Source organism: Chamaea fasciata, unplaced genomic scaffold (assembly GCF_029207755.1).
Source record: "Chamaea fasciata isolate MVZ Bird 193981 ecotype frontalis unplaced genomic scaffold, bChaFas1.0.hap1 SCAF_1, whole genome shotgun sequence".
NCBI lineage: Eukaryota > Metazoa > Chordata > Aves > Passeriformes > Sylviidae > Chamaea > Chamaea fasciata.
This window is the reverse complement of record NW_027094086.1, coordinates 4,798,005-4,813,623: the sequence shown is the minus strand read 5'-3', so window position 1 is coordinate 4,813,623 and position 15,619 is coordinate 4,798,005. Positions and strand designations below refer to the sequence as shown.

Here is a 15,619-nt window from a genome sequence, read left to right as displayed (position 1 = left end):
ACCAAAGCAGACCCATGTACTCAGATGCAGAATATTCTCCCTGGAACATAAAAACCACAGGAGGCAGTGAGGCAAATCTGGGGTGCTGTGTCCATTCAGGGCTCCTCGAGACAGGAGAGACCTGGAGCTCCTGGATCTGGGCCAGTGGAGGACAACAAAATATGATGAAAGGACTGGAGGATCTCTCTTGCAGGGAAAGGCTGAGGGAGCTGGGGCTGTTCAGCCTTGAAAAAAGAGCGAGAGGGAACCTGATCCCTGTCAGTGTCTGCAGGGAGGGCTCAGAGCAGGGACCAGGCTCTGCCTGTCGTGCCCAGAGGAACGGGAATGGGACAAGAGGAACAGGCAGGAACTGATGCCCAGGAAGTTCCACCTGGGCAAGAGGAATAATTTCTTTCCTGTGCAGTGACCAGATTGTCCAAAGAAGGTGTGGAGTCTCCCTTAACTGGAGATATTCCAGCACTGTCTGGACACAATCCTGTGCCTGTGCTCTGGGGTGACCCCGCTGGAGCAGGGAGGTGGCACCAGATGACCCCACCGTGGTGCCCTCCAACCTGAATCATTCTGTGATACTATTGGTGGTTTTTTGGTCACACATTTCAGAAAAAAAAAAAAAAAAAAAAGTTAGAAATCAAACTGAATGGCTCTTTTCAAAAGCTAAAAAATGTAAAAAAAAAAAAAAAACAAAAAAAAAAAAAAAAAAAAAAAAAAAACAAAAAAAACCCAAACACACAAAAAACGCCCAAACAAAAAAAAAGGGGGTTCAACAAAACCAAACCAAAACCAAACAAACCCAACAAACAACAAAAAAGAAACCCACCAGAAAAACCCACTGACTGATTAACAGAGAAAAATATGTAATATCCCAAAAGCAGTTTAAGCTTTTACAGCCCAAATTTTCAGAAAAATAAATTTCCTTATTCCATCACAAGCACCAAGCTCATTTTTAGCACACTGCTTATTGTCATCTTGTGGCAAAATAAATTATATAGACAAGAAATAGCTCCGTGAGTGTTCTTGTATATTAATCTGGAGGTTCAGGGTCTTATTTGTTTATTTGCCAAACAAATTGATGGCAGTTTCTTGTAGATCCATGGCCATGGATTATAGAACTGATGAGAAATTTCAATTTTCACAATTCTGTGTGAAAGAAAAATGTAGCATTTAAATGGTTAGGCCATCCACAGATTATTTGAGTCATGTATTCAGGAAATAAATTTCATTTGTCTAATGAGATCATTGAATGAAGCAGCAAAAGGGAGTCTGATGGCAAAGGAGGGAAAGGCAAGGTTGAGATGCCACCAAAGAAGTGGACTTGTTAAAACATGAAGGAATAAACACATAAAGGAATTATGTGTTCACATGGACCTGCAGAGGGATCAGGATCGTGGAATTCCACAACACTGATCTTTGTCTCCTGACTATATTATCAGACAATTACATAAAATTGTTCATTATACGACAAATACAAAACTGAACATTGCAACAAACTCATTACCTTGGAGATGAAAACAACCTATATATGCAAAAAAATATAAAGAGAACAAGAGAGAAAAGCTTAACTCCAGAGCTTGCCTAAGACAAAGCCTTTAGAAGTCAGTGAAAGCAAAGGAGTTGAACAGGGATTGCCAAGATACCCTTTTATTCTTAGCTCAAAGTCAAAGCTGATAAAAGACACAAGTGTGAGATCCAGGATTTAAAATTCATTGAAAAAGACTGCCCAGATAAACACGAGTACAGACTGCCAAGGTAAAGTTTGACCTTGAGGAATCTGTCTACTTAACCAAATCTCTATACATTTTGCTGAGGTCTCACTGCCATCACAAACCTGCCCTTCTGCAGGAGCCACATTGCTGACCCAGGCCTCATTTCCTAAAGCTAAATCTTTGTTATTAACAACACAGGCATCAGCCAGGATTTAAACAGTTGACTTCCAGCTTCCAGCACTACAGTTCATATTTAACAGTTCAAGATATTTTCATCTGCACAATCAAATCAGCCCCAGTGGGGGCCTCAGAGCTAACAAACACATAATCACCAGATGCTGGTTAAAAAAACCCAAAAAACCCCCAAAACCTGAGAACCTAATTTTTCACAGTTGACACCCTTATTTCACATTTCTGTAGCAACAGACTGAGTATGATATAAACTGTTTCATACCAAAAACCTAAATGACAGTCAAATGAACCAGTTATTTCCCCAGGGAAAACTTTAGTCTTTTACACTCTCTGGATTGTCTCCTGTGTAGCTGGTTACTCACAATTACAACACAGTCTGTTACCTAAAACCAACTGCTTAAAAAGACAATGGGTCTTAAAAAATGGCTTCTATCTGGAAGTTATGTTTTTTCGCCCTGCAGCATTCCACATCTTGCATCCTAAAAGAAATTATTTTCAATTATATTCTTTGCAAATAGACGCAGGTGGGAGAATGCAAATAATAATAAAAAAATAGCAAATGTTCATAAATAAAAATCACACTAATTAAAAATAAATCTGCATGAATTGCACATTTTACTTACAGCAGTTCCCTTATTCATATTTTGGGCTTTCTGCTTCATCATTATTGTGGTATTTTAATATTAAAACTAAATATAGGCAGTTATTTAGGGTTTTAAATAATAGTTATTTTTGCAAACAACAAGCAGCAGCATAGAAATTTAAAGAAACCTTTACCGATGTACCAAAGTTCCACAAGATGTAATATTGTCACAACTGATGATTCATGTTTATGATCAAGATAAAAGTCATCAAAAGTGGAAGAGACACAGAAAAGTGAATTTCAATAAGAGTTATCAGTGATTTGCTGTCAAGCAAATGAGATGAGTCAAGGTTCTGTCTGATAGATAATAATTTCAAAATCCTGATTGGTGCTTCAATGATGAAATACAAAAAGATTCATATTTTAATGTATTTGGAAAAGATGTCAGTGTTCACAAACCTAACAAATGAGTGAACTTATGAAAATCACTGGGATGAAAATCACTGTGAATAAGTGATTAAAATTTCCAAGTACCACCCTAGAAGAAATCAACGAATCTATAAATGAAAGTTGGGAATAATAATTAAGTCAGTTATGCTGGACCACATGCCAAAAAAAAAAAAAAAATCAGACCACAGATTTAAAGGATAGTTCTCAGAGGAAACATCATCTCTGAAACCTGGAAGGTACAATTTTATTCTGTGAGAAATCTCACCTGCAGTATTGCCTCCAGCTTTGGATCCCACATATTGAGAAAAATAGAGCTGCAGTGCAGAACAAAATCAGCAATATGACTGAAAAAAAAAGTGCTTTGAAAGAAATTCTGGCAATTAGGTTTAAATATGGGAAACAAATAACTTAGGAAGGGGCAGAAAATACAATTCAAAAAATGTAAGGAAACATTGCGAATAGGACAGACTTCCTATACATCACAGATATTAAGGCTGAAGTAAGGAAAAAAATTCTAACAATTAGAAAAGTAAAAAATGGAACATGATATTTAAGGTGGCACTGGAAGTCTGTCTCACTTTTTTAAAGCTGTTAGGGCCAGCTTTAGAATATTTTCAAGAAAATGACCCCAAAATGTTATAGTCTCATTTCACTGAAACTGCAATTTCTTCACAGTACATTAGAAAATTTCTCTGGCTGCAATCAACCCGGGGGATAACAGAAGATGGAAGAAGGAAAGAGTTTCGTTTTCAGAAGTCATTCTCTAACCCAGCCCTCTGCCCAGCTGCACAAATCACAGAATAATTTATACTGAAAGGCAATTCCAGAGTCACTGTCCAGCCCTGTGCTCAAAGCATGGAAAATACTGAAATTGCATCAGGCTGTTCAAGACATTGTCCAGAATTTTTTAACATCTTCAAAGACAGCAATTTTACAGCACTTTTGGACAACCTGTTCCAGTATCTGAGCACCCTCATTGTGAAAAGGAATTTTCCTAGTACCTAACTGGAATTTAGAAGTCTCCTCATGACACGCCTTGCTCGAAGGGTCGGATGAACTTTGTCGACTGCTGTAACTCTCAGTGTTAGAGGAGGCTGCTCCTGGAGGCCCAGAAACTCCACTAGGACCAGGGTCAGCATGGTTTCCAATCCTGCCTGCCCCAAAGTCTCTCTCAGTTCCGGAGTAATTATCCTGCCACGCGCCCTCCTCACTTCCCTCAGGATATCGAGCTCCATCATCTCAGGACAACTGCAGCCAAGGCTGACACCAAACTTTAAACCCTCCAGCTGGATCATTTATTCAGGGAGAAGATCCCACACAGCACATACCAAGTCAAACCATCCAACGCCTGTACACAAAAACTGTCATTAAAGTATTTCAGAAATAACTGGACTAGACTAGACTTCTTCCAGTCCTTAAGGAAAAGTTCATCTAGCTTTGCTTCTTGTTTGGGTGGTCTGTAACAAACACACAGCATCTCACTCTGTTGGATGACTCTGTCCTTGGTCAAGAAGCTTTCAATTGTCTCATTCCTCCTTTCCTCATAATCCCCTGTGCACACTCTAATTTCTCCTCCACATGCCTTTACAAGTCCTGGTGTGAGCATCTGACATGGGCTTTGGATCACACCTCAGGGCAGATTCTGTGACATCAACTCACCTCAGCCCATCACTTTCCCATGTCGTGCCCACAGTCAACACAGAAAAGTTATCTGAGGAGTTCTAAGTAGTTCAGAGATGATGGATAACAAAGGGATCACCTGGCATTACCACTCAAGAAACTTGCAAAAATGCCTCCTCTAGTAGAAAACATCTGCAATTTCACCCCTTTGTAATTCTGCAAATACTTTTCCTCACTTGGCTGCACTGGGGCTGACTCCTAAAGGAAAACAAGGCTAATGCAGCTGAATTATCCATCCATTTCTCTGCCTGTCTCTCCATCAGTATAAACTCTCCTCAGCTGTGTCAAACTACTCTGATGGGAGAAAAAGATCTCAGAAACCAAGTTTCTTAAACTTAGCAGAATGGAGAGAAGAATATTTTTTTTTTTTACTGAATGGTTCACATGTAAATATTGCTGCAAGAAATGAAAGAAGCCAGAGAGGTTCGAGTTGGACATCAGGAAGAAATTCTTTATGGAAAGGGTTTTCAAGCATTAGAAGGGACTGCCCAACGAGGTGGTGGAGTCACCATCCTGGAGGTATTCAAGAAAGGACTCGGCGTGGCACTCAGTGCTGCAGCTTAGTCGGTGGTATTTGGTCAAAGTTTGAACTTGACAATTTTGGAGGTATTTTGAGGTGTTTTCCAACATTAATGATTCTACAACGCTATGAGAAAGATTAACTCTAATTGGGACATGACACCTGGAAGAGAATGTACACATTTCTTCAAGGATTTTTAAGCACATGTGAAACTTGTTGCCTTTCATTAATTAGATGAGTTTTAGTTCCTGGAACAGAGAACAATCATAACAAGTATTAAAACCACAGAAACTAATGGTCGCACTGAACTTAACACACAGAACCCACACACTGTTCTACTGGTTTCTAAGGTACTGACTTTCATGTCAGCCACAATGGTTCTGGGATCAAAACCGGGGTTAAATCCAGAACACAGAGTGGATGCAAACAGTGTTGCCCAGCAACTGGAATGAGTGAGGATGAATTTTTACACCTTGACAAAATGATTACAACTATGCACTCAATTCCAGAGCAAGAATTCATCTGTGCTATCACAGAATATTTCTATCTTTCCATAAAACAGACATTTTCTAAGCGAGTTCTGGTTAAATATTGACATTTTTGCATAAAAGGAGCTCTCTCTGAAATGTTGCTTGGGGAATCTGGATTGAACCAGGCATTAGGAATCTCATTTATGACTCAAGCCTTGCCTTTGACAAATCCTGATCTGATTTAATCATCACAGGATGGTTAAGGTTGGAAGGGACCACTGGAAATCATCTTGTTCACCCTGCGTTCAAGCAGGGTCCCCAGAGCACAGAATTATGTCCAGGACAGCTCTTGAGTATCTCCAGGGAAGGAGACTCCACAGCCTCTCTGGGCAACCTGTGCCAGTACTCAGCCACCCTCACAGTAAAGAAGTTCTTCCTCACAATAATTCGTAATGAAACATTATTTAAGATCACTGGATAAAAGTACAATTAAAAGTACAAACAGATAAAGTATGATTTGATTGCCATTCTTCTCTAATCTTCTGCCACCCCCTATCATGTGAATTCGAGGATGATCTGAGTGAAAAATATAAATCTCCTGGGAAGTGCTGAGTACCATCACATGGCTTGGGGGACTGTTTGCTGTACAGAATGTTTCCTGAAGAAAATCATGAGAAAGAGTATTTTTGACAAGCCAAGCACAAGATTTTTTTATAGAAATCATGAAATTTATAGCAACACCATTGGTTTATTTTAACTCTAAACCGAATGCAATTTCTTATTAATAATCATAAGGCAATATTTTACTGCATTTAGAATTATTGTGGGGATTTTATGTTTAGAATGACTAAGTCATCACACAAGTCCTGTCTAAGCCTTAAAAAGCTACCCAAGATTAGATACATTACTAAATCTATACAGCGGACTTGGAAATGAATTATTCTAATATGTTGTGATTTACCCAAGTTTAATTAAATATATGCAAACTCTCTAAATCCAGCTTCATTAATTTCTTCATGACTCAGTAACTTGGTGGGGGGGAAAAGAGAAAAATTTGACCCCACAAATCTAGTACTCATCAATCCTAACTACACTTCCTCAGTTCCATAAAAGCTCGGAAAAAACACACAGGATTTATGACATGCCCAGTGACTCAGAAAAAGCCATTACAGGATGACCCAAGCATCGCCTAAATAATATACAGCACAATTAACCTTAAACAGTCTATAATTATGAAAAGCTTCACAGTTCTAATTACTTCTCTTTTCAGTAACACTGCCATGAAGTGAGCTGAATTATAAAATAAAATGTATCAGAGGGCATCTATTTATATACTTTTAAAGCAAGTATTTATGAAAGGATATAATTTTCCAGCAAATATCCAGCTTGCTGTTAATCTCCAGACCTCTTGCTTGTTGCCTTTCTTCTTCCAGCTGCTTTGCATTCGCCAACTGTGCTCCATCAGTTGGGGATTCTGGGAAGCTCTCAAAATTGAACTTGTCCACTTGGATAGCCATGCTATAGCAAAGGAAAACAAAGAAAAATAAGCCAACAACATCATTCCTGCTGATATTATTTCTGCAGAAACTGCAGACCACTGTGAACACAGGCACTGCAATATTAAAATATTGGTTTCAGTGGCACCCCGTCTGTAATTAATGATAAATAAACCATATGGTTTATGCTACTGAAAACAGAAGTCTAAGCCTGTTGATGGTAAAAATGTTCTACAAATCATCAATCAACATCTTAATGACTCCGGGAGTGGTGCACAGGACATTTATTTTGGAGTTGCAAGCAGATGACCTCACTGTGGTTCTGTAGAGGTTCACCTGCCTCCACTCTTGGTAGGCGGAAGCTCCTGGTGTGCTCAAGACTTGCTGAAAAAAGCAACAAGACTGGGCCAAAAGCTGAGGAATATACTATTTAAAGTTGTTTATTAATACCAACCTATACAAAAGGGAAGCAGAATATTATATATGAAAGTGTCTCCTGAAGTGAACTGTAACACACTTGGAGAGTCCATGGGTTTCACAAGGCAACTTCCTCACTTTCCCTTGCAAAACTCAGGAAGGAAAAACAAAATAACCACAGAAGTAGGGCCTTAATGTGGCCCTTTAATTTTTTTAAGAAGACACTTCCCTCCTGCTTTGTCCATCTTCATGAATTACAGACCATATTAATTTCAATATCACAGTAAAATTCATTGGTAGCAAATGGTTAAATAATTGCTTTATTAAATATACGGTAAGGCATAAAAAGTAATCAAATTAAATACAGTACACTATAATGCATACTAAATACTGATATGTTAAATTAGAATCACTAATCTAATATAAAAGGGAATTTAAACCAGCTCACATCACATGAAATGTGGTTATGGAAGATCTAATATACTATGCTGCCAAAACAGCTTTAATTTCCTGAATTGTCTGAAATAGAAAAATAATTAGGGAAGAATTAAAATATATTGCTCTTGAGATGACTTTGCACTTAAGGAGACCAACAACAGCTTTGAAAACCATTCAGGATGAAATGCAACTACAAACTGAGAAGCAGTCTGGGAAGGACATTTCACAAAAACACAGGATTACTATTATCCTTTTATGTATTTCTCCATATAAATATATTCTATGAATGTTGCCAAAAGGAAAACACCAGTAACAAATGTCAACAAGAAAGAGCTTTGAAATCCCTCCAAACCAGCAAATGTTTTTGATAATTCACATTAATTCAAAAGAATCTTAACCCAAAAAGAAACTGGGTGAAAATAGATGGCAATTACAAGGAATAATCTAGAGTTTGTGAAATTTGCAGTGGGAAGATGAATTCAAAAAGGCTTTGTCAACACTGAGCAAAAACTGACATCTGAGGAGAAGGTTCTGAAGTTCCCCCTTCGCCATCCTAGTGGAAGGTATCCATGCCCATGGCAGGGAGGGTGGAACTAAATGGCCTTTAAGGTCCCTTCCAACCCAAAGCATTCTATGATTTTATGACAAAGGAGTTCAAATACAGGACTCAGGCAAAGGTTTCTATAAGCTCCCACTCCTGCAGCCTGCATCCTTGCTGATCCTCACATCCCAAAGGCGGAGGAATTAATCTGTTCCTCTCTAAGGGGGGGGCGGGGGGGGTTGTTTGGGCTATTTTTAATGCAGCAAGAGATCATTAGAAGTTCTTTATTTGCATGCAGAGCCCATCAAGTGCTGGGCATATTCAAAAGCTAAACATGAGTTATAAAAGTGGATCACAGTAACTGCCAGAATCAAGCCAGAAATAAAGACCATTATGAAAAACACCCAGATACAATCTGAAGAGTGGATTCTGAAGAAAAATAACCAGGCCTGAAACTATGACTAACAACATCGATTCTTACTGGCATTGAAGTATGATTTGATTCTGCAAAGGCAGGATGGGTTTTCCTGGATTTTGCACAGGCAATGCACATGGAAGACACAACTGGAATATTTTGAATTTCATAGTCTTTGTTTCCGAGATCACTCCACCCCTCTGTAGTACATGAGCAGGTGCAAACCCAGTACTTCATTTCTGTGATATACACAACAATGCTTATATTCTCACAGAAATACAGTTAGTTTCCTATAGCCATATTCTAACAAATTATCTTTGCTTCTGGACAGTCAGAAGTATTTAGAATCAATCTCCGAAGGGACCAGGAAAATAGCTCCCATCTAATTAATGTTGCACTTTTCCAAGTGACTGATATTTGAGAAAAATATTCCTGCCTAACAATATTTAATATGAAACTGCAGCATTCAGATTGCATTCCTCTGTTGAAGGATCGTTGCTGGCAATATGGTAATTTTTGTCTGGAAATTAAATATGCATGTAAGCACGTTGTACCCCAACAGGCTCCAATAAATCCACATCAGCTTTAGGAATACAGCCTAGATTGCTCTTAACTGTTCATTGTGCATCTCTGCTTAAAGTAACTTCTATTAAGCTCTAAGTTGTGGAAAACTTTAGTAAACAGGGCTCTCAGTGCTCAGGGACTCCACTAAATTTTCAAATCTTCTAACCATGTTTTTATTTATAACGTTTATACTGTTTTTAGCACAATGGCAGCTCATGTCACATGAGAAGCTACAAAAACACCCCCAACAACACACTTGCCAGCTAGAAAGTGAAGAGTTCGAGTAAAAGACAACTACAGAGAGAAAAATATCCCACAAAACAGTACTGTGAATGCAGCTCTAGGTAGGATCTATGAAAGCAATAAACAGAGATAAAATAAAATGCTTCAAGACTATAGTTCCTCTCAAAGTAAAGCATAACAGAATTAAATCCTTCCTCTTTTTCTTAAATGTATCTGCCTTTTATCATCCATATTCTGCTTCCTCTTGTGCTAAAAATATTCATTTCGAGTTTTGTCTCTGCATTTTTTTATCTGTAATGTTGCTACGGTATTTTTTCCTCAGCCTATGCAACATGTAGTACATGGATAGGCTTTGCACAAGAATCAAAACAAAAAATAAATACCGTAACCTAAATCAGTCATTCATCTTGAAAAATGTACCCCTACTCAAACCCAGCTTCTTCACTTTGTTTTCAAATATGAAGATTTCACCCATCTCAAGAGATGCATTTCACCAGGGAGGCGTTAATGAGTGGACAATTCCCAGAGCCAGTTGATGGAAGGAGAAAATGGATAAGCTGGACAATGAATTACTATCATCAGCTGAAGAAAGGATCTTTTTCAACTTTTAAGTGATCTCTAGAGATCACGTGGACCTCACCCTGAAGAAGGAGAGGGCAGTGAAAGGCAACCTTTTGAACACCACCAACTTTGTCACTGGGCTGAGCATCAGAATAATGAGACTGAAATGTATTTTAGCCATGAAAGTCATTCTCTGCTGTCTTCAGCAGTTACTTTGCGACCTGTTTCCTTTCAAGACTTCTCCGCACTTCTCCCCAAATTTGTCCTTGCTTGTTGTGATATACAAGAATCTATAGAATCTATATGGAAAAAGATAAAAATAGACAATTCAGTCTGAAACAGGCATTCAGTTTATTGCAAACAGCCAGGATAATGACAGCTCACATTGTGCAAGGGCACCTGTTCCTTGCCCTTCACAGTAATTATGTATCAGGGAAAACAGAGAAGATCTTAAAACTCAGAAGTTTAGAAATAAACTCATTCCAGGAAAAGGGACTAGAATTCCATTTTAACTTCTTTGCCTCATGAGGAGCTATCCAAATTTCCTATTAGATGAGTTTTCAATAAATAATGAGATATTTGTATAAAAAAACTGCATTATGAAAAAAAAAATTAAATATCCAATCCTGCAAATGCAAAACAGGTTTTGTTTCTCTCTGGCCAAACTTGTCTGAGCAGGAGGAAGAATAAAGCAACACCGGTTTTCATGAATAATGAAACAACTGTGTTTTGAAACTATTGGGTTTTGTCACGAAACCAGCCCAAGCCGTTGTGACAGCTCCTCAGACAACTGAGCATCATTACAGAGATGCAAATTATTCAAATACAAATGAAATGGATGAAGAGGAGAAGGTCAGCTCATTGGCAATGCTGATGATGTGTCTGCACAGTATCATCTCACGTCATCTGTCAGGACGGCTTGCAGGGAAAGAAGTGACAAACCTCCTGATGGCACAGCCAACATCTCAGTGACAGTCACCTAAAGTCCTATTAAAGTCACAGCGCAGAGCTACTAAAGGCACTGGACAGCTCATTTCACCCTTTCTCATAAAAAGAGTTGCAACTTTACTGGAAATCCTCCCCTCCCCTGACAACAAAATTCTCAGCAGAAAGGATTTGCAGGGAGGAAAAGAACTTCCTGCAAATGACATCACCACTGCTCCCCAGCCAGTGCCTCCCAATTCCCTCTTTCCCAAAGCAGAGCCAGTTAAAATCCAGCAGCACTGACAGTTTCACAGAAATGGCAACTGGCAGAGAAAATTATTAGGTGAAAAACGGAGTAAGGGAGCATCACTGGGGGTGCTGCAAACTCCTGCCTTTGTTCCTGGGAGGACAGTGGGCAGGTCCCAGGCAGATCCCATCCACCAGTGACGCACCTCAGGTCTTTCCATGTCCTCTTCTAAGAGTATAAATCTATAAAGTGAAATTAATTATGTGATACTCTCCAAATGAAACGAGGTTAAGAGCAGGCATGGTATTAAAAGAAAAGCAGCAATCTGGTCAACATAAGTAGATTTCATCTTTCATTAAGTAAATAAAACACTGCTGCTTAGCTTGGAAGAATAAAATATAAAGATAGTCCTTATTTAATTATCCTTAGGAAGAAACAATATAACAGGAACCCAAAAACTCTTCCTCATGGCTAACTACCTATTTAAATACTATCATCCACAGATGAGTTTGCAAGCTGCTTCCAAAATGAAGCTGACAGGAGGCAGTAGGAGACTTTATTCAATGTTATGCTTCCTGTTCATCCTCCTTTCTTATATAAAGTAGACAGTAGGGACACTGTGACAGACCATGTTACTGCCTCTTATGCAGAATGCTTATGTGCATGAAGAGTCCCTCTACACTCAATGATTTTAAGTTTCAGGAAAACTTGAAGTGAGGATGGTATTCTTGTTCTCACATTCAAGAAGCAAAAAAATCGCATAAGGCAAGTTTCCTTTTAAAACTCTGTCTGCTACTTTCATTGTGCAATCTCACTTGTAATATATACACATCATGTTTCAGCTACACGTAATTCCACCCTAAATAAAAGTCCTGCAGTTAATACCAAACTGTAAGGGATGCCCCAGTATATAATAATTTACAGACTAAGAGGGACCTCAAGAACCAAATATTTGTGAAGTGAATACATATGTATCATTGGCTGGAAATAATAATGAATAGTAATTAAAATTAACATATATCTTGTATTTATTTTTAATTACTTCACAGATTTAGAAGTACAATCTGTATTTCATTCACTACTATAAAATACAACTGTAAAGTTCATTAGCTCAAGTGACCCACAAGTAATGATCTCTCCTCCTGGCCTCAAACTGACTGCAGGAAGAAAAACGATGGCTTTAATATCTGAACTGTGCAGAACAGAAGATAATTTTTTTCCATTAATCTTGAGAAAGGTCAATTAAATTTAAAAATTTGCATTTAGAACTTAATTATTTATTTAAAATAATCCAAGAGGAGATAAAAGTCAAACTAAAGTGCTGAAATCCACAATATTCAACAACTTGGACTTATCTGAGCGACAACATTTCAGACAATAAAAAGTTAAACCAGGAAAGAAATGTTCCACTGGATATAATGTAATATCTGAAAATGGAAGAGTGCTAAAAGATAGTTGGCTACATAAATCTTCTGCTTAAATGTGATTATACTGTGCGTGCTGGGCATACAGCTTCTTAATTCCTAATTCCAAATCTGAAATCATAAACTGCAAATGAAGAGGCAGAACAATTAACTTCAGCTTGCCTCTTTTTTCACTTGCCCATTTAAATAATTTGGACTCCCATGGCAATCACCATGCAGCAAAGCTGTTAGCTACCTAAAGAAAGAGTAAATTTAAAACAATAATAATTATAGTTATAGCCTACTTTATGAATACACCAATTTCCATAGGGGGCATGAAAGACCATTAATCAATTGCCTTTCATTAGGAAATTTGGAACAGCCCAAGTACAGGAATACTTAAAGATTGAGTTAAGTATCACCGCTTATCACAGCTAAACTATACAAGAATTTTAAAATTTGCTTTATCAAAAATAATGCCATACTGTACCTCCTACCTCTCTCTCAGTGGAATATTAATAATCAGAGAAATAATTGTCAAAATATATATGTTCATATTCAGCTGCTCATTTGTGTAATTCATTATTGCCTTCATATGGCATGAAGATCAGAAGAAAACATATACAAATTAAAACCATGGAATTTTGTGCCAGATATAACAAACAAGACAAAAAAACCCCTCAATTCTACAGTCATGCCTAGTTATTACTCCAGCTGTCTGAATCTCCTCAGGAAAAGATTGAGAAGATTGCCAACTCCAAAATATAAACAGTAAAAATAAGAGTGGAATGAGGTCAGCACTTCTGTTCAAAGCATCTTTTCCAGGGAGCCTCGAGAGAAGGAACCAGGTGCTCACCTGGTACAAATCTGATTTTCATTCTGAATCTGCTCGCACTGAGCATTGAGGGACGAAACCATCAAATGTCTCTGCTCCTGCAATGTCCCAGAGAAAGCAGAAATGCTGCTCAGGAATCACCCCAGGATCATTTCCCAGCCTGGGCTCTGTCCTGACCCAGCACTGATGGCTTTTGCAGGTCCCAGAGACCTGCAGGATGATCCAAAGGAGTGGAGTTGTGTGTGTGTGGTACCCCAAAACAGTCAGAGGGATCTCGAAGCCTGCACATGATAAATCTGGAGCATCAATTCACTTTCACCTACAAGAAAAAAGAAAAATTCCCCAATTCTCAGTGCTCCTCTTTTAAAGGAATATGACTATGACATGGCACACAACTGGAAGGTTACTTCAGAGAAGATGCTGAGATCCTACTCAAAAAACCAAACCGGGGGAAAAAAACCTCCCGGACAGCCTGTACATCTGAGAAATTATTCACATGAGAAGAGTCCATCTCAGTGACTACTCAAGGGAAAATGCAGAGATACCAAGTTTTACATACAACATAAGGAAAAATATAAGTTTTCACAAGGGAAGTGATTTAAACATTTTTTTGAGTAGAATCACAGGATGCATGAATGCTCTGTGTGCAAGAATACACATTTTGCCATGGACTGTCACTTCAAGATACAATTAGACTTTACATTCATAATGAATTATTAATTTACCATCTACTTGCTTGTCTTCTCTTTTTATACACAAAGGTAACATTTTCCCTTTTCCGAGCACTGCAGCAAAAGTTCACCTCAAGATGATTTAGTGTAATAAACAAATTCTTTTCTAAGTCACTGTTTTCCCAGTAAAACCTGTATCATTTTATCAGACCTGTAACCTTCACATTTTCTCTTCAGGGAACTCACTCTTTGGTGAGTGCACTCACTCTTGAAGAGTCTTTTATGTCAAGCTAACCTAATCCATTGACTCTTAAAAATGTTTATTTTGCCACAGACATTGATTCTTTTCACCTCTAGGGTTGCACAGATTTTATTACGGATTCTCAAGTCCCAGATATAAGTTTTGTGAGTGATGCCATACTTAGAAAATATGTGCTCTACCAAAGAGCAAAGCTGGGGGAGCAGTCAGGACATCCTCAGTTTAAAAAACCAAAGCACCAGAACAGCAGTGAACATCTCCTGACAAAGCAAGGTGATCCATGAGGTTGAACCTACAGAACTTATTCTTTAACCAGTGACAGGAATAATGTTCACAGACATGAGCGGGACCACAAAAGCTTTAACCATTCTCCAGAAATCTTAGCTCACAGTGAGCATGTCACAGGTTCCATAGCAGTCAACTGCTCAGCACTAATAACAGAAATGATACACATCTCACTCACCCACACACAATTTCACATAAACAATTTTTTTTTTGCCCAAAAATCACGGTACGTATTAGAAGTTTATTTAGTGCTCTCACCAGCAATGACACCTGTATGTGTGGGTAGAAGCATGCTCAGAAAGAAGCTATTTTCAGAAAACAAACCAGCAGGGATTGTTCACCCTGGAGAGGGAAATGCACTTGAAAGACCTCATAACAACCTTTCAGTACTTAAAAGAGGGTTTTAAGAAAGATGGGGACAGATTTTTCCTCAGGACTTGTAGTGATAGAACAAGGGATAATGGTTTTAAACTGAAGACAATGGGTAATAAACCAAGGTGCTGCATCTACTGCTTCTGTTGCTCATTATACTCAGCCTTTGGCAGCCCTGGGTCCAGCTTCAGCCAAATGCAGAGCTGGGACTGCCTTCACTTTCATCTCATCAAGTTTATATTGATTTACCTTCGCACACTTCGCCCCACATATTGCTGAGCTGTGTTAGTCGTCTGATGCACTTTACCAGTTTATCAGAAAATGAACACAGCTCAAAAATACCTTGTTAT

At 38.4% G+C, this 15,619-nt stretch overlaps 1 protein-coding gene across 2 annotated transcripts in view; it reads right to left on the bottom strand.

Moving 5' to 3' along the window:
* Nucleotides 1–15,619, bottom strand: part of TRAPPC9 (trafficking protein particle complex subunit 9) — a 443,221-nt gene that overhangs the window by 234,663 nt on the left and 192,939 nt on the right. For both annotated transcript variants that reach the window (XM_066175518.1, XM_066175527.1), the window contains one exon: nt 6,963–7,116. In XM_066175518.1, the coding sequence (XP_066031615.1) occupies nt 6,963–7,116 (154 nt within the window). The remainder of the gene's footprint in view (nt 1–6,962; nt 7,117–15,619) is intronic.